The sequence below is a fragment of the Ceratotherium simum genome, chromosome 35 (genome assembly GCF_057802395.1).
Source record: "Ceratotherium simum simum isolate JZ-2026a chromosome 35, ASM5780239v1, whole genome shotgun sequence".
Taxonomy (NCBI): Eukaryota; Metazoa; Chordata; class Mammalia; order Perissodactyla; family Rhinocerotidae; genus Ceratotherium; species Ceratotherium simum.
The window spans coordinates 1,593,818-1,613,203 of record NC_141934.1 but is presented as its reverse complement, the minus strand read 5'-3'; the positions used below and the strand labels follow the sequence as shown (position 1 = coordinate 1,613,203).

The 19,386-nt window shown below is 47.2% G+C and overlaps 1 protein-coding gene across 1 annotated transcript; it reads left to right on the top strand.

Annotated features, from left to right (window-relative positions):
• Positions 1-13,381: 13,381 nt before the first annotated feature.
• LOC101398835 (coiled-coil domain-containing protein 74B-like) lies at positions 13,382-19,232 on the top strand. The gene is given in 8 exon segments (XM_087423764.1): positions 13,382-13,640; positions 14,795-14,839; positions 15,992-16,051; positions 17,142-17,304; positions 18,150-18,357; positions 18,359-18,495; positions 18,583-18,654; positions 18,819-19,232. Coding segments are annotated over 8 exon segments (1,083 nt in total). The 3' UTR covers positions 18,958-19,232.
• Positions 19,233-19,386: the final 154 nt, after the last annotated feature.

Here is a 19,386-nt window from a genome sequence, read left to right as displayed (position 1 = left end):
TCTGGGAAAAGAACTCATGCCACAGAGCCCCCTGGGGCTTGGTGCTGAGGGCTGGTGGGGGCAGCTGTCATGGTGATGTCAGGGTTAGCACTTGGGATCATGCCCATGTTTCTGTCAAGACACGGAAGATTCTACTGAAAGACAGCCGGTTTCCTTGCCACAGCTTCAGGTTTTTCAGAGCAGGCACCATTTCCAGATAAGTGTGAGTAAGTACAATAAGTTTTGAGTAGCCTAGCTTTGGCTCCCAGCCACCTACTCATTAACTTATCCTTACAAGTGAACAAACACCCAGGAATCACCAGGCATCTGAGGAATGTCTTCAACATGAGAAAGAGACATTGTGGTAAACAAGCAAAGAAATTGACCCTAGAGGGAATCTGGCTAATGCTGAAAACATCAATCTCTAATATCACCAACAAGATTGGTGAAGATTACAGATCATAACAAACTGTCAATGTGGTGCTGAGTAAGAGTGCAGTCAGAAGCCAAAAACGAGATTTTGAAAGTTAAGAAAATATGATTTTAAGTAGGAAAGTTGGAAGAAAAAGTTGAGTAAATATCCCAGAAAGAAAAAAAAAAGTACAAAGAGATGAAAAATGTAAACAGAAGAAGAGATATCGTGCTCAGTCCAGGAGGCACAATGTTTGACTGACAGGGATTCCTATTAGAATGGAAGAAATTTTCAGAGATGATGGGAAATGATTTCCCAGAGCTGAAATACTTAAATCTCCAGATTGAATGATCCCAAGGAGTGCTAGCACAATGAACAAAAAAGACATGAAGGTCAGCACGTCACTTTGAAACCTCAGAACCCAAGGACACACTCAGATCTACCTTCCAGAGAAGAAACACCAACTCACTTACAAAGCAACAAGCATCTGACTGGTATCAGGCTGGAGCACACCAGTGGCTGCTAAAACATACTGAACAGTCTTCAAATTCTGAGGAGAGGAGTGACGTCAGCATCATGGCAGAGTGAGCTTCCCCCACTGAACTCTCCCCCTCTAAGACACAACAAAAAGGACATTCGTATTCCAACAGACGCTATTCACACAACACAGGGGACGTCTGAGGCATCCAGGCAGCTGTACACCTGAGAACTGAGGTGCCGGAATCTCCAAAGTAAGTGGAAGGAGGTAAGAGGAGCTGCTTTCCTTCCCCAAGGACTGCGACCCAGAGACTGAGACCATGCGGCTCTCAGAGGAGGGGGAGGGGCGGCTCACTGCATGAAAAATGGCTCTCTCCAAGACCCCTCACAACCCAAGGGAATCCCCCTATGGAGGGAACAGAACTGCTGTGAGGGTAGTTTCAACAAGCTAGCCCCTCAGGAGAGCAGAGAGCCACAGCAAGGTGAGAAACCTCTGAGATCAGGGAGGCGAAAGTAAGTGCCCCTCCCCAACCCGGCCCGCCTGGCTAGTGCTTCAGCTCAGCAGCGTTTCAGCACAGGCTGGTCCCCAGAGGCAGCAGCCCCCAGGCGCCCAGCCCAACCAGCAGTGGGGCAAGCCTACACCCCCACACCAGAGGCAGCGGCAGGTTAGTCCCCACCACGCCACAGCCCCAGCTGCTCCAGCTGGACCAAGCCATGGCCCCAGCTTCCCTGGCTCCACCTGGCTACAGCCCCAGCTCTTTCAGCTGGAACGTGCCCCACCCCAGCTCCTTCAGCTTCACCGCCCCCTGGCTCCCCGGCTTCAGCTGCTTCAGCTTTGCCTGTGCTCAGGCTCCAGCTGACTTGGCGTCAGCAACTTTGGCCCAGCTGCACTCTAGTTCCAGCTTCTCTGGCCCAGCGCACTCCAGTTCCAGCTTCTCTGGCCCAGCGCACTCCAGTTCCAGCTTCTCTGGCCCAGCGCACTCCAGTTCCAGCTTCTCTGGCCCAGCGCACTCCAGTTCCAGCTTCTCTGGCCCAGCGCACTCCAGTTCCAGCTTCTCTGGCCCAGCGCACTCCAGTTCCAGCTTCTCTGGCCCAGCGCACTCCAGTTCCAGCTTCTTTGGCCCAGCAGCACTGCAGCTGCAGCTGCTTCAACCCACCCACACCCGAGCCCCACCTGCTTTGGCCTAGCTGTGCTCCAGCTCAAGCTGTTTTCATGCTTCGCCCCCAGCAGCCTCCACTCAACGACCCTGCAATTCAGCCAGGTGCCGACAAGAGTGTCCACAGATTGAGGTGGGCCAGAATACACATCCCTTGACCTCCACTCAGCGGCAGCAAGAGGAAACTGCAACCATATGTTTTCACTATGAGGAAAGGTAAACCAACACCGACAGGCACCATGCAGAAATATATTAAATCTCCAGACGAAAAGGAAGATGACAAGCACCCAGAAGTCAACCAGGAAAGCACAGAAATGTATAACCTTAACGACAGAGAATTCAAAATAACCATCATAAAAAAGCTTAATAAAATACAAGAAAACACAGACAGACAATTCAATGAAATCAGGAGATTCTTCACAAAAGAGATTGAAACTATAAAAAAAAAGACAATCAGAAATCTTAGAGATGAAAAACACAATAGAGGAGACAAAGACAAATCTGGAAGCCTTACGCACCAGAGCTGAAAATACGGAGGAAAGAATTAGCAATTTTTTTTTAATAATTTTATTTATTTATTTATTTTTTTCCCCCAAAGCCCCAGTAGATAGTTGTATGTCATAGCTGCACGTCCTTCTAGTTGCTGTATGTGGGTTGTGGCCTCAGCATAGCCAGAGAAGCAGTGAGTCGGTACACGCCCGGGATCCAAACCCGGGACGCCAGCAGTGGAGCATGTGCACTTAACCACTAAGCCATGGGGCCGGCCCTAGAATTAGCAATATTGAGGACAGCAATGGAGAAGCGCTACAGATGGAGGAGGAAAGAAAACTAAGACTAAAAAGAAATGAAGAAACTCTCCAAGGAATATTCGACTCAATTAGGAAATCCAACATAAGGATTATAGGTATTCCAGAGGGAGAAGAGAGGGAAAAAGGAACAGAGAACTTTTTTTTTTTTTTTTTACAATTTAGTGTTTTATTGTGTCTCAATAGAGAAACTTTGTTTTTATACAATTCAGTGGTTGTTACACTAAGATTTGAAAGTCAAAAAATCAATCTATTCTATTTTATAAGTAAGTTTTAGTTTTGAAGGTTGATATACATTTAAATTTTTTTTTAAATTTTTTGTTTATTGCAGTAACTTTGGTTTATAACATTGTAAAAATTTCAGGTGTACATCATTGTACTTCTATTTCTGCGTAGATTACATCGTGTTCACCACCAAAATACTAATTACAACCCATCACCACACACATAAGGAACAGAGAACTTGTTCAAAGAAATAAAATCTGACACTTCCCAAACCTGGGCAAGCAGCTGGAAATACCAGTGAATGAAATAAATAGATCTCGTAAATATATCAACACAAAAAGACCCTCTCCAAGGCATACAGTAGTAAAGCTGGCAAAAGTCAATGACAAAGAAAAAATATTAAGGGCAGCTAGACAAAAAAAAAAAATAATAACATACAAAGGATTTCCTATCAGGTTTACAGCCAATTTCTTCACAGAAACTTTACAGACTAGGAGAGAGTGAAACGATATGTTCAAAATTCTAAAGGACAAAAACATTCAGCCAAGAATACTCTATCCAGCAAAAATATCCTTCAGATATGACGGAGAAATAATAACTATCCCAGAGAAACAAAAGATAGGGGAGTTCATTGTCACAAGACCCCACTACAAGAAGTGCTCAAGAAAGCCCTCATCCCTGAGGAAAAAAAGAGAAAGGGGATTCAAAGTTTTGAACAAGGAGGAAAATAGGTTGACAAAACCAGAAAAATTGCAATCCTCTATCAAAATAGATTAGCAAACACTTAATTATAAAACCAAAGATCAAGGGAAGGTAAGCACCAAGCATAAATATAACCTCATTGTGTTAGACACGAACTCACAACACAAGAAGGAATAAGATGTGACAGCAATAACATAGAAGGGGAAGAGGAAAGAGATTGAATCGACTTAGTCTAAGGGAATAAGAGGCCATCAAAAAATGGACTCTCACATCCATGAGATTTTTTATACAAACAACATGGTAACCACTAACCAAATAATCAGAAGAGAATCACACACGATAAAGAAAGAGACAACTAAGAGAACCGCCATGCAGAACTACCAAACTAAATTTGTAGTCCAAAACACATGGGACGAGAAAGAAAAGAAACACAAAAGAACCGGAAAAAGAGCAATAAAATAACAACAACAAGCCCCCTTATATCAATAATTACCCTAAATGTAAATGGAATGAACCCTCCAATCAAAAGACACAGAGTGGTGGGATGGATTAAAAAACAAGACCCAACAATATGCTGCCTCCAGGAAACACATCTCAGCTCTAAAGACAAACACAGGCTCAGAGAGAAAGGATGGAAGACAATACTCCAAGCTAATGGCAAACAATAGAAAGCAGGTTTTGCCATACTTATATCAGACAAAGTTGACTTCAAGATAAAACAGGTAATGAGAGACAAAAAGAGGCATTATATAATGATAAAAAGGACACTCCATCAAGAAGACAAATCACTTTTAAATATATATGCACCCAATACAGGAGCACCAAGGTACATAAAGCAACTATTAACAAACCTAAAAGGAGATATTAACAACAACACAACAATAGTAGGGGATCTTAACACCCCACTCTCATCAATGGACAGATCATCCAGACAGAAAATAAATAAAGAAATAATGGACCTAAATGAAAAACTAGATGAGATGCACTTAACAGACATATACAGAGCACTCCATCCAAACACAGCAGATTACACATTCTTCTCAAGTGTGCATGGAACATTCTCAAGAATAGACCATATGTTGGGAAAGAAGGCATGTTTATATAAATTAAAGAAGATTTAAATCATAACAAGCATCTTTTCAGACCATAATGCCATGAAGTTAGAAATCAGCTACAAGGAAAAATACCAGGAAAGTGACAAAGCTGTGGAGACTCAACAATATGCTACTAAACCACCAATGGATCATTGATGAAATTAAAGGAGAAATCAAAGCATATCTGGAGACAAATGAAAATGAAAATACACTGTACCAACTCATATGGGATGCAGCAAAAGCAGTCCTGAGAGGGAAACTCATAGCAATATAGGCCCACCTTAACAAACAAGAAAAAGCCCAAATAAGCAACTTCAAACTACGCCTAACAGAATTAGAAAAAGAAGAACAAACAGAGCATAAAGTCAGCATAAGGAGGGAAATAATAAAAATCAGAGCAGAAATAAATGAAATTGAAATTTAAAAAACGGTAGAAAGGATCAACGAAACAAAGAGCTGGTTCTTTGAGAAGATAAAACAAAATTGACAAACCCTTAGCCAGACTCACCAAGAAAAAAAGAAAGAAGGCTCAAATAATTAAAATTAGAAATGAAAAAGGAGAAATTACAACAGATACCACAGAAATACAACAGATTATAAGAGAATACTATGAAAAACTATATGCCAACAAATTAGACAATCTAGAAGAAATGGATAAATTCCTAGACTCATACAACCTCCCAAAACTGAATCAAGAAGAAATAGAGACCCTGAATAGACCAAACACAAGTAAAGAGATTGAAAGAGTAATCAAACACCTCCCCAAAAATAAAAGTCCAGGACCAGATGGCTTCTCTGGAGAATTTTACCAAACATTCAAAGAAGACTTAATACCTATCCTTCTCAAACTACTTCAAAAATAGAGGAAGATGGAACACTTCCCAACACATTCTATGAGGCCAACATCACCCTGATACCAAAGCCAGGCAAAGACAACACTAAGAAGGAAAACTACAGGCCAATATCCCTGATGAAGATAGATGCAAAAATCCTCAACAAAATATTGGCAAACTGAATACAGCAACACATTAGAAAGATCATACCCCATGATCAAGTGGGATTTATACCAGTGACACAGGGATGGTTCAACATCTGCAAATCAATCAGTGTGATACACCACATTAACAAAACGAGGAATGAAAACCATATGATCATCTCAATAGATGCAGAGAAGGCTTTTGACAAGATCCAACATCCATTTATGATAAAAACTCTCAACAAAATGGGTATAGAAGGGAAGTACCTTAACATAATAAAGGCCATATATGACAAACCCACAGCCAGCATCATACTCAATGGGGAAAAACTGAAAGCCATCCCTCTGAAAACAGGGACAAGACAAGGGTGCCCACTCTTGTCACTCTTATTCAACACAGTACTGGAGGTTCTGGCCCGAGCAATTAGGCAAGAAAAAGGAATAAAAGGAATCTAAGTAGGCAACGAAGAAGTGAAACTCTTGCTGTTTGTGGATGACATGATCTTATATATAGAAAACGCTAAAGAAACCATTGGAAAACTATTAGAAATAATCAGCAACTACAGCCAAGTGGCAGGGTACAAAATCAACTTACAGAAATCAGTTGCATTTCTATACACTAATGACGAACTAACAGAAAGAGAATTCAAGAAGACAATCCCACTTACAATGGCAACAAAAAGAATAAAATATCTAGGAGTAAATTTAACCAAGGAAGTGAAAGACCTATACAATGAAAACTATAGGACATTATTGAGCTAAATCAATGATGACATAAAGAAATGGAAAAATATTCCATGCACTTGGATTGGAAGAATAAACATAGTTAAAATGTCCATACTACCTAAAGCAATCTACAGATTCAATGCAATCCCAATCAGAATCCCAAGGACATTCTTCACAGAAATAGAACAAAGAATACTATCATCCATATGGGGCTACAAAAGACCCCGTATAGCTAAAGCAATCCTGAAAAAGAGGAACAAGGCTGGAGGCATCACAATCCCTGACTTCAAAACATACTACAGGGCCGGCACCGTGGCTTAGCGGTTAGGTGCGTGCGCTCCGCTGCTGGCGACCCGGGTTCGGATCCCGGGATTGCACCGACACACCGCTTCTCCGGCCATGCTGAGGCTGAGTCCCACATACAGAAACTAGAAGGATGTGCAACTATGACATACAACTATCTACTGGGGCTTTGGGGGAAAAAATAAATAAATAAATAAATAAATAAGTAAATAAATAAGTAAATAAATGAATAAATAAAACATACTACAAAGCGATAGTAATTAAAACAGCATGGTACTGGTACAAAAACAGACACACAGATCAATGGAACAGAATTAAAAGTCTAGAAATAAAACCTCATATCCATGGGCAGCTAAACTTTGACAAAGGGGCTAAGGACATACAGTGGAGAAAGGAAAGTCTAATCAATAAATGGTGCTGGGAAAACTGGACAGCCACTTGCAAAAGAATGAAAGTAGACCATCTTCGTTCACCATACACAAAAATTAACTCAAAATGGATCAAAGACCGGAAGGTGAGACCTGAAACTATAAAACTCCTGGAGGAAAATATAGGTAGTACACTATTCGTCATCAGCCATAAAGGGATCTTCTTGAATTCCATGTCTACTCAGACAAAAGAAACAAAAGAAAAAATAAACAAGTGGGACTTCATCAGATTAAAGAGCTTCTACAAGGCAAATGAAACCAGGATCAAAACGAATAGGGAAACCACGAGCTGGGAAAAAATATTTGCAAACCGTATATCTGACAAGGGATTAATCTCCATAATATATAAAGAACTCACACAACTGAATAACAAAAAAACAAACAACCCAATCAAAAAATGGGCAGAGGAAATGAACAGACACTTCTCCAAAGGAGATATATAGATGGCCAATAGGCACATGAAAAGATGCTCAGCATCACTAGTCATCAGGGAAATGCAAATCAAAACCACACTAAGATATCACCTTACACCCATTAGAATGGCTATAATCACCAAGACAAAAAGCAACAAATGCTGGAGAGGCTGTGGAGAAATGGGAACCCCAATCCACTGCTGGTGGGAATGCAAATTGGTGCAATCTCTATGGAAAACAGTATGGAGATTCGTCAAAAAATTAAAAACAGAAATACCTTATGATCCAGCTATCCCACTACTGGGTATCTACCCAACGAACCTGAAATGAACAATCCAAAGAGGCTTATGCACCCCCATGCTCATCGCAGCATTATTCACTATAGCAAAGACATGGAAGCAACCCAAGTGTCCCTCGACTGATGAATAGATAAAGAAGAGGTGGTATATATATACCATGGAATACTACTCAGCCATAAAGAAAGACAAAATCATCCCATTTACAACAACATGGATGGAAGTAGAGGGTATTATGTTAAGTGAAATAAGCCAGAAAGAGAAAGACAAACAGTGCATGATTTCACTCATATGTGAAAGATAAACCAACACACACACAGATAGAACTGTTTGGTGGTTACCAGGGGCTAGGGGGGTGGGGAGTGGGCACAAGGGGTGGAGGGATGCACTTATATGGTGACTGATAAACAATAATGTACAACAAAATTTCACAATTTAAATAGATAGATAGATAGATAGACAGACAGATAATTCTGAGGGGAAAGTATTTTCAATCCAGACTTCCAAAAACCAGAGGAGATTGAGAGCAGACTACACATTTTTAGACACACAAGAGCTCAGAATATTGACTTGCTCACACACGCTTTCTTGAGAATTTAATTGAGGATGTGCTCCAGAAACATCACAGTGTAGTACAAGAAAGGAAAAACATAAGGGATCCAGAAAAGAGTAGATTTCTATCCAGGAAAGCAAGGAAAGAAGACCCCAAATGGCTACTGTATCTGGAGAGCAGTCAGTCCACATTGGAGTAGCAATGCAGAGAGCTGTAAGAGGGAGATGGCCAGGAAAATGGAGATTTGAGAGTTCTGACATTACCCTTGAGAAGTCACTTCAGGCGATGAGAACAGATAATACAAGTCCTGACAAGGCAACTGGAAACTCGAAGAAAACAAAAATATGAAATGTTTACTGACTTTAAACTTTCAGAATCAACATGTAGAGAAAGTACAACAAGGCTGGCCCCGTGGCTTAGCAGTTAAGTGCACGCACTCCACTGCTGGCGGCCCAGGTTTGTATCCTGGGCGCACACTGACGCACCGCTTCTCCGGCCATGCTGAGGCCGTGTCCCACATACAGCAACTAGAAGGATGTGCAGCTATGACATACAACTATCTACTGGGGCTTTGAGGGAAAAAAATAAATAAATAAAATTATTTAAAAAAAGAGAGAGAGAAAGTACAACATATTTCGTTTTTGTCACAGAATAGTATAAAATTATCAACCTTAATGATGAAAAGAAAAAAACAAATGTTAGAAGTTGTGACTTAGGATGGAGAAGAGTTGAAAAGGAAAGACAGAGGAACTAATATCATTACTTTAAATCTTCACTCTACAAAGTAAGGAGTCAATAGTCTATGAAACCAAAAATGAAGGTGTAAGATTACAAAAATAAATAATAGAGGAGATAAGAATAATAATAATAGGAGTGTATTAGAAGGTGAGGTTGGTGATAGGAGTGAGTTAAATCCTCATCTATCAGAACAGAAAGCCAGTGAAAGTGGTTCATTTTGATAAATCAAGAAATAGCAAAAACATATCATTGAAAGTAATTTAGGGCATTGACATTTAATGTGATTGTTGTATAGTTGTATTAATATCTACCATATTTGTGACTGTTTTCTATTCATGGTCCTTTGTTTCTTTTTTGTCTTCCACTGTTTTCCCTCCTTCTCTGGTTTTAAGCAAGCATTTATCTCCTTTCTTAGCACATCAATTATACCTTTTTTTCCTTTTTATTTTTAGTGGTTGCCCTTGAGTTTGCCATATATATTTACAATGAATCCAAATCCTCTTTCAAATAAGATGATACCACTTCATGGTAGTGCAAGTGCCTTATAACAGAATATTCCCAATTCCCCCTCCCTTATAATAGCTGTCATTCATTTCACTTATCAATAAGCTATAATTACCAAATGCATTGTTGCTATTATTATTTTGAACAAACTGTTATTTTTTAAATTAAGAAAAAGAAAAGATTTTATTTTATCTTCATTTATTCCTTCTCTAACACTCTTCCTTTCTTTATGTAGAGCTTAATTTCTGACCTATACCATTTTTCTTCTTTCTGAAGAATTTATTTTAACATTTCTTGCAGGTCTACTGGTGACAGAATCCCTCAGTTTTTGTTTGTTTAAGAAAGTCTTTATTATTTCTCCCTCACTTTTGAAGGAAAACTTAGCTGGATACAATACTCTAGGTTGGTGGCTTTTTTCTTTCAACACTATTTTTCTCCACTCTCATTGCATGCATGGTTTCTGAGGAGATGTCCAATGTAATTCTACCTTTGTTCCTCTATAGGTAAGGGGTTTTTTTCCTTTCTGGTTTCTTTCAAGATTTTCTCTTTGTCTCTAATTTTCTGAAGTTTGAATATGATATGCTTAGGAGTAGATTTTTTTTTTTTTTTTTTTTTTTTGGTGTTTATCCTGCCTTGTGTTCCCTGAGCTTCCTGGATTGGTGATTTGTTGTCTTTTTAATTTTATGAAATTATCAGTCATTATTGCTTTAATGTTTTTCTATTCCTTTCTCTTTCTTCTCCTTCTGGTATTCCCATTATGCACATGTTATACCTTTTGTAACAGTCAGCATTCTTGGATATTCTGTCCTGTCTTTTTCATTCATTTTTCTCTTCGCATTTCAGTTTTGGAACTTTCTATTGACATATCTTCAAGCTCACTAAATCTTTCCTTGGCCATGTCCAATCTACTGATGAGCCCATCAAAGGCATTTTTCACTCCTATTACAGTGTTTTTATTTCTCACATTTTCTTTTCATTCTTAGTTTCCATGTCTCTGCTTACCTTACCCTTCTGTTCTTGCATGTTGTCCACTTTTTCCATTAGAGCCCCTAACTTATTAATCATAGTCATTTTAAATTCCAATATCTCTGCCATATCTGAGTCTGGCTCTGATGCTTGCTCTGTTTCTTCAAATTATGATTTTGTCTTTTAGTATGCCTTGTAATTCTTTGTTGAAAGTTGGACATGATGCACTGGATAGAAGAAAATGAGGCAAAAGGCCTTCAGTGTGAAGTTTTATGCTTATCTAGCTAGGGTTTAGTCCATGTTTATTGTTTGCTATAGTCATAGGTGTCAGAGGCAAAGATGTCCTCTTTGTCTTCTCTGTTGTCTTTGGGTTTTCCTAGAGACTTCTTAAATAAGGTCTGACATGAGCAGTTCTTTCACTTGTATCCCCTGCTTTTATACAGGAGCCTTACTGATATGGGGGTGTGGTGTGGAGAGAGGGAGGGGCTAAATGGGGCTGAAATTGGATACTTCTCTTCCTCCAGGTCAGTTAGGCTCTGGTGAAATCCCAATCAGTTTAGCTCTTTTGGACCTCTTAGTTTCTACTGAGAGCAGGCCTTGTAAAGAAAAACAGAATTCTGTGGGCATATTTCAAAATGGCTACTTTCCCCTTCCTTCTGCCTGGAGCACAAGGGGATTCTTTTCCATTCTTCCCTGTGAAAATCTGGTAGGGCTCCTGGAGGTTAAACTCACAAAAATTTGCCAGCCTCTTAAGATTAGACCTCTCCGGATTTTCCCTCTCTCAGACTTGTCCACACTGAGCCACACCAGCAACTCCTTAATTATGGTTTAGAATTTCCTGCCCACTCTGCTGCTGGTTCCCGCACAGGCTCCTGCTCGAGGACTTTTGCTCCAGTAAGTTGTAATGCTCTGTGTCTACCTGTCTGCCTCTCCAATTTTGGGGGCAGCGGTTTGTCCTGTGATCTAATTCTTTGACAGATCTAAACAGAGTTATTGATTTTCAGTTTGTTCAGCTTTTTTCTTTTTGTGTGGATGGGAGTGATGACTTCCAAGTTCCTGACATGCCAGACCAGGAAACCAGAATTCCAGATATGTTTTTAGTTCTAGGATTTCCTTTTTTTTTTTTTAAATACTTTCCCAATCGTTTTTTAAATTCTCCATGATTTCAATCACTATAGCCATCTTTTTCTGTAGATTTTTAACATATTTATTATAAAGTACTTTTCTGTTAATTCTATTATCTAGAATTATTTGTGGATCTGTTTCTGTTGACTGAATCTGAATTTTTTTCTCTTGACTCCATCACATTTGTCTTTTTCTTTGTTTCGCTGGTATTTATTATTGTATATCAGATATTGTGGATGGTGGGTCATAGAGACTCTGCATTCTGTTAGCATTCCCTGAAGAGTGTTGAGTTTTGTTCTCTAGGCAGTTGAATCACTGGAAGATCACAGTGAACTTGTGGAGGCTGGGCTTTAAGTTTTGTTAGGACAGATATGTTTTGATTTTGCCCTTAGTCTTAGTGCAAATCCTTTATTTCTAAAATAGAGTCTTTATTCCCAAGCTGTGGCCCTTTCGAGTGGGGTTTAAATGGAAAACTGAGGCGTTTACCAAGCTCCTGTGACTGTCAGACTTCAAACTCAGTCTCTCCTGGAGGTGACAGCAAATGAATCTCTTCTTCAGCTCTTTTTTTTTTTTTTTTTTTTTATAATTTTATTTATTTATTTTTCCCCCCAAAGCCCCAGTAGATAGTTGTATGTCATAGCTGCACATCCTTCTAGCTGCCGTATGTGGGACGTGGCCTCAGCGTGGCCAGGGAAGCAGTGCGTCAGTGCGCACCCAGGATCCGAACCCGGGGTGCCAGCAGCAGAGCGCGCACACTTAACCGCTAAGCCACGGGGCGGCCCCTCTTCTTCAGCTCTTTCCACCTTCCAGCTCTGTCTTTCCCTGGGATCTTTGGAATCTTACCCACACATGGGCAGTTCAGGCCAGCCACGTATTCGAAGGGAGTTTATAGCTTCTGGCTCCTCACCTGCTGAGGCTACAAACTTCCCAGCATTACTCCTCTCAATTTTCCGCTCCAGTGGCCGTCCCAAATTCCATCCTCTGCCTTCTCAAGCCAATAAGCCCGTGGCTTCCTGTTTGAGGTCTAACTCACTAGAGAGAGCCCTCAGGGGAAGAGCTGCCCCCCTGGTTTCCACCTGCTTTTTCTTCTTCTCCAGCCTTCCGACAGCTGTTTCATAGATTTTGTCCACATTTCATAATGCACAATGGTTCTGCAATTATTAGAAGTGGACACTCTACCTTTTGATACTTGAAACTGTAATCCTATCATCTATTCAAAAAGTGAACTATTAAAACACAACAAGCGAACAAAATGAAATATAGGGCCTACGGTAAAGGCAGACGATTCCCTGAGGTCTAATTATGCCAGAGGATGCCTTTCAAGTCACTGTGCACTCACCCAGGCAGAACGTGGCCCAGGCCCCGCCCCCACGCGCACACCACGCCTCTCGGGCGTCCACGCCCCGCCCCCACCGCACGCCACACCCCCTGGGTCGCGCGTGTTTCCATGGCGACGCGGCGCCAGGCCACCCAGTGGGCTTGCCTCGGCGGCGGCGGCGACATGAGCGCGGCGCGGGTGTCGGCCGGGCAGCGGCCTCCCAGCTCGGGGGCTCTGGGCTCCCGGGGGGTGTCGCGCCCGCGCCCGCGCCCGCCCGTGGTCCTCCAGCACCCCGGGCAGCACGGCGCGCAGCTTGGGCTCAGCGAGGCGCAGAAGCGGGTCCTGGACCTGGAGAAGAGCCTGCAGTTCCTGCAGCAGCAGCACTCGGAGACGCTGGTCAAGCTCCACGAGGAGATCGAGTACCTGAAGCGGGAGAACAAGGGTGAGTCCGGGCGGCGGGGCCGGGGGCGGGCGCCCTCCGCGGTTGGGGCCCGAGAGACGCAGACCGGCCTCCCAGGTGCCCTGAACCCCGCCACGGCCCCCAGCCCCGACACAGCGCACGGGCTCTAGAACACGCAGGGTTTAGGGAACACAGGCAGCAAGCGCCACCCCGGGTCCTGCCACGGCGGGCTCGGGCTCCCTGCCCCAGGCCGAAGACCTGGCGGTGTCGTCGTGGGCAGTGCCTCCAGGCGGCCCGCCCATCTGGCGGGGGCGGGTCTGGTGCGTCACTTCCCAAGGTAACCCGGCCAGTGGTCTCCTCTCTAGGCAGGGTCAGGCTCGCCTCGTTTTAAAAAACTTTTTGTAGAAGTAAATCATATCCCCAAATGTACGAGTATACAGCTTGATGAATTTTCACAGACTGAACACACCCAGATCAAAGGCAGACATGCCGAACCCCGAGGGATCTCTTGGCCCTGTCCAGCCCCTCCTCGGACACCTGCGGCCTGTGCCCACACATGTCCTCAGGGCAGGGCCTTCCTAACTTTGCACCTCTCGTGGCTCCTCATTCCCGTGGGCCAGGCCTGAAGCAGAACCTGAGGCCTTCCACGATGGGCCCCTGCTTCTCCTTCCTGCCTCCCTTAGCCTTAGAGAGTGCTCCTCGGCACACACCTCTAAGCCTGCCTTCTTTCTCACTCCCCTCCTTTCCCCTGCTGCCTTTACTTGGAGTGCCAAGTATCTGATCACTGGGTGTCCATTATGTCAGGACCCTCCCCTCCCAGGCTTCTTGTGTCCCACCCTGGGCCGCCAACTGTTGCCAGCCCCTGTCCAGGGTGTCACTTGATTATTGCACTGACCACATCTGCTCATCCATGGCCAGGGGCTCCCCCCTTGGCAGGGGTGCCCTGGAGACGTCATGGATGGAGGGACGGACTTTGGGCGAGGCTCTCACACAGGGGCTCTGGCTCAGGGAACAGCCAGAGGCTTTCCCGGCCCTAGGGCACCCAAGGCAGGGTCCTGGGGCAGGTCCTGGCAGCCAAGGTCATGAGTGAGGTCTCTAGGGGCTCAGCAGGGAGGGAGTGGGCAGGGCAAGCCAAGACTCTTCTCTCAGAGTGGCTGCAGCTTCCAAAATGACCAGGAGCGTGTGCTTGCTTTCAGATCTCCATTACAAGCTAATAATGAATCAGAAGCCGCAGCAGAAAGGTAAGACTGAGGCCTTGGGGTGCCTGATGGGAAGTTACCCATGTCGGGAGCAGCCCCTCCAGACTGCTTGTGCTGACCTGGCTGCACTGGTCTGCTCACTAGCCCAGTGGGGAGGGGTCCTAGGGGACCTGGACAGACAGACACCACTGTCCCAGCCATGGTCTGGGTGAATTTGGGCACCCAAGCACAGCAGGTGCTGCGCTTGGGGAACTTAAGGCCTGAGGTCTGTGCAGTGTGGACAGTGGGCAGAGCAGCTGGGGTCGTGTGCTGCCCAGACCCTCCCCCTGCCTTCCCGGCTCACTCACCTGGTTGGTTCTTTCACTCGGACTGCTGCTGTGGCTGGCCTCAGGCTCCCTCTGACACGCCAGCGAGCTCAGTGCAGCCCCAGCCCTGTGCCTCTGATCTCTCACACCCTGGGACAGGTGGCTCTGGGCACACGCCTTCCGGGGATCCTCCCTGCCATCTCCACAGTGACCGTGGGAGCTGGGGGAAGGAAGCTGAGACGCGGAGACCTGCAGCCACCTGTCCGAGGCCCTTCCTCATCTGTGGCCCACTCCCCTTGCCTGTCCCCCATCCTGGCCTGGTTGTCTCGGACTCGCTCTCCCCCTTACTTTGGGGGCCAGATCTGTCATGGGGAGGTGGTCTGAGTGGTGAGTGGTGCCAGCCTGGAATGCCCTAGTCTGTGGGGTGCCCAGGGCTCTCCCTTCCTGGGAGACACACAGAGAATGGGTGGTGGGGCCTTCTCTGGCAGGACAGAGAAGCTGTAGTGAGCTGTTCTGGGCACGAAGCCAGCCGTTAGTAGTCTTAGTCCCACAGCACTGGGGATCCCCGACGGGACATTGGGAGAGGTTGTGCTCCCATTCGGGACCTGCTGCTTCTTTGGTCCTGAGCCCCTGCTATCTGGATGGCCTTCCCGGAAACCCCCTTTCCCGTGGCCTCTGTTCTGTCTGACACTGGCTGGGCCTGGGGCTGCCTCACCAGAGTGTGGGGAGGGCTCCACACGAATGCATGGCCTGGGGCCTGCAAGGACAGGAGGTGGGCATGGGTGGGCCGGCCCGTCGCCCACGGGGGATACACAGATGCTGCTGGAGAAGCTGGGATGGAAGGATCGTTGCTGCCATCTTGGCCTGACCCCTGTGCGTTCTCCCACAGGCAGCATCTCCAATTCCAGCTTTCAGTCCATCAAGTCCGTCTCAAATTCGACAGTGCCAGGTAAGCGTGCCAGCACCCTTCGTGTGCTCAGGGTCGAGGGAGGCGCAAGTGCCCGCTGGGGCTCCAGGCCTGAGCAGCCGGTGTGGGGCACTGACCAGGGAGCTGAAAGCCCCTAGTGGTCCTCTGTTGGGCAGACTTTGGGGAGCACCTTTGCCAGGCCCTGTGGACATGGGGGTTGAGGGGCAGCTGAAGGGAGCCAAGGAGGGCAGCCCCCAGATGTCATGAGCTAAAACCACCCAGAGGTGCTGAGGCAAGGTGGGACAGGACCATGGGCCAGCTGGTGGGAGGCTACAAAGTTGGGCGCGCCTGGCTGCAAAGGCGTGATGTCAACACGGGGCACAAGGTCCCCCAGCGGGCCCACCCTGGGGCAGGGTGGTAGGCAGTCAGGCTCTCTGAACAGAGCGGCCCCGAGAGCCCCCTGAACCTCCCTGAGTGGTCTTCCAGGGTGGAGGCAGTGCGCTGGCTGCCCAGCAGAAGCCCTGCTCACCGTGACCCCCAAAGCAGGCAGGACGCAGGTGGGATGGCCCTGCCTATGGAGCCTAGGCTTATGGCAGAGTGAGGGGAGCTGAGAGCCTCTTCTCCCCAGTCTGCCTCCCCAAGAGGCCAGGCATCCTCACCAGGAGCAGCTCCTGCCCTTTCTATGTAGGGCCCAGGTGGGCAATGGGCCTTCTCCTCAGAGAGTAAACCTGTGCAGGCTGCGTCCCAGAATCTCATTCAGTTTCATTTTGCGCAAAGTGGGGTTCAGAGTCAGGGAACAGGTTGCGGGGCCTCCATAAAAGCTGCCCCTCCCCCGGCTTTTATGGAGGCCTGGGAGGTGTGGGGCTGTCCCTGATTCAGTTACTTCAGGGAGCCAGCTTCCACCACTGTGACTGCTTGAGAGCATTCAGCAGGACCACCCACAGGCAGTATCCTCAGACCCTCACTCAGTTCTCCCAGCAGCTCTGAGGGAGGCTGTTAACATCTCCCCTTTACAAGGAGGAAGCTGAGGTGGGGGCAGGGGCTCCGTGGGCATACACAGCTGCTCCCCGAGGACCTGGGCAGCGGCTCTTGATGCCTGCAGTCACTGGCACTGTCTGGCTCTGACCTGCAGCCAACTCTCAAGGCAAGGCCAGGCCCCAGCCTGGTTCCTCCAAGAAGCAAGACGCGAAAGCCGACATTCCCCAGAAGATGGACCTGGAAGAGGAGCCCCCAGGCACCACCCTGCTTCACAACAGCAAGCTGGACAAAGCCCCCGGGGCACAAGGGCAGGCCAAGTAAGGCTCGCTGCACCCTGCGGCCCGAGATTACATTTAGTAGGTTCGCACCCTAGAACCAGCCGATTGCTTTGCCCTTCCACATGGGCCAGTCTCCAGCGTGAACCAAGCTCGCGAAAGCAGATGGCCTTAGGGCTCGTCAATCTGGTGGGCACTGCCTTCCCCTACCCCGCCCTAGGCATTCTGCAGGGTCCCTGAGCTGATCTGAGCCCACAACAGGGGCCAGCAGCAGCCCCTAAACCATTTTCTCAAGGAAGCAAGGTAATTTGGCCTCCAAATTAGGTTGCTTTTCACCAAGAAAACAGTGAATTGGGTTCCCAGGCTCCACCCTGGGAAACGTGCTTCGCCTTTCGAAGGCATGGAGCCAGCAGGCCAGAGCAGGACCAGGCTCTGGTGACACCCAAGTTTCTGGGACTTCCCTGGAAAGCAGCAGTGAGCTGGACTTTGCATCCGAAAAGGGAACCCCACATCCCCTGTGTAGTGCAGCTGGTGGGATAGGCTCTTGCTTCTCTGCACCATCCTTAGATTCCCTCTGGACTAGCCCCACCAGATGTGGGGTCAGCACCATGGGCAGCCAGGCAGCCTGAACCACATCTGACCCTCAGCGTACCTTGAGAGGCAAGAAAGGGACAGGCCCAGGTCAGAGCTGGCCCCAGAGACCCCCCCACCTGGTGCCTGGAGCACCCTGGTCAGCAGAAGGGAGCCAGGCCCCGAGAAGGCTGTGTAGACGCCCCACTTCCCCATACTGGCCTCACACTGGTGCGGGTGGTGCCCTGAGGAGAGATGGTGGGTGGCTAGACCAATCCTGGCAGGCCACCTCTGGGCTGCTGCAGTGACTGTTTCAGAGATGAGGAAGTGGAGACCTCTAATCCAGTGGCCACTTCAGTGGCGGGCAGCCAGCACAAGGGCAAGCAGGCGACAGGGGCACCCCCCACGACAAGCCTGCCTCCCTACCTGCGCAAGCCCACCACACTTCAGCAGTGCGAGGTGGTCATCCGCCAGCTGTGGAACGCCAATCTCCTGCAGGCGCAAGAGGTGAGGCTGGGGCAGTGGGCACGCACCAGTGCCTCTGTGGGCCCCGCCCACCACGCCTCTTCTCCCTGCCTTGCAGCTGCAGCACCTCAAGTCCCTCCTGGAAGGGAACCAGAGGCCTAAGGCTGCCCCCGAGGAGGCCGGGCCAAGTTCTCCCAAGTGCGTGCCCCTGCACAGTGTCCACCCTGTCACAGGCTAGGCAGGGCCTGCTCGTCTGGGGCTCACTGCTGACTCTTCCTTCACTAGGGACCAGGAGGCCCTTCACCTGGAGGCCATGCAGTTCCCCAAGGTCCCCACCAAGGGCATCTCTAAGAAATGGTGAGTCCCACTGGCATGGGGGATGGGGCGGCCGCCAAGCCCAGTGCCTGCAGGCCCAGGGCGCAGCAGAGCAGGCCCTGGCTCAGCGCCTTGACCGTGGCCCCACTCCCAGCCAAGTCTGCGCTCCAAGGCGCCTGTAGTGATCCCTCCTCTGCCCCCACCAGCCTGATTCTGAGCCCGCTGCTGGGGGGGGAGCGAGCCATCCTGCCCGCGCTGAAGCAGACGCTGAAGAGTAACTTCGCGGAGCGGCAGAAAAGGCTGCAGGTGGTGCAGAGCCGGCGGCTGCATCGCTCCGTGCTCTGAGCGCTGCGCTGCACCCTCTCGCAGCTAGGCCTCCCCAGGCCCGCGATCCACAGCTGGAGACGCTACACCCTCTCTACATAGCACTTCAAAAGAATTCTAACGCGTTTAAGCCAAGCTAATTCCAGATAAAACTCATGGCAGAGAAAGTACTTGGTTTCAGAACTGAGAAATTATTTTCTTGCTCAGTATTTTACTATTCTGCATTTACACAAAAACATTATGAAGTAAGTATTACCCTACCTATTGAAGACTGGAAATAAAGCTCGTTTCTCTCAGTTGTGAGTCTCATCCCTCAATGGCTATCTGGCATCGCTGTCCCGCCATGTGCCCTAGCTCTGCTCCCTGCCATGGGAAGGGCCTGCCTGGCGGTCACTCTGGCTTGTCCAGAGCCCAGTGGCTGCCCTGGAAGAGGACAAGCTCAGGTACAGC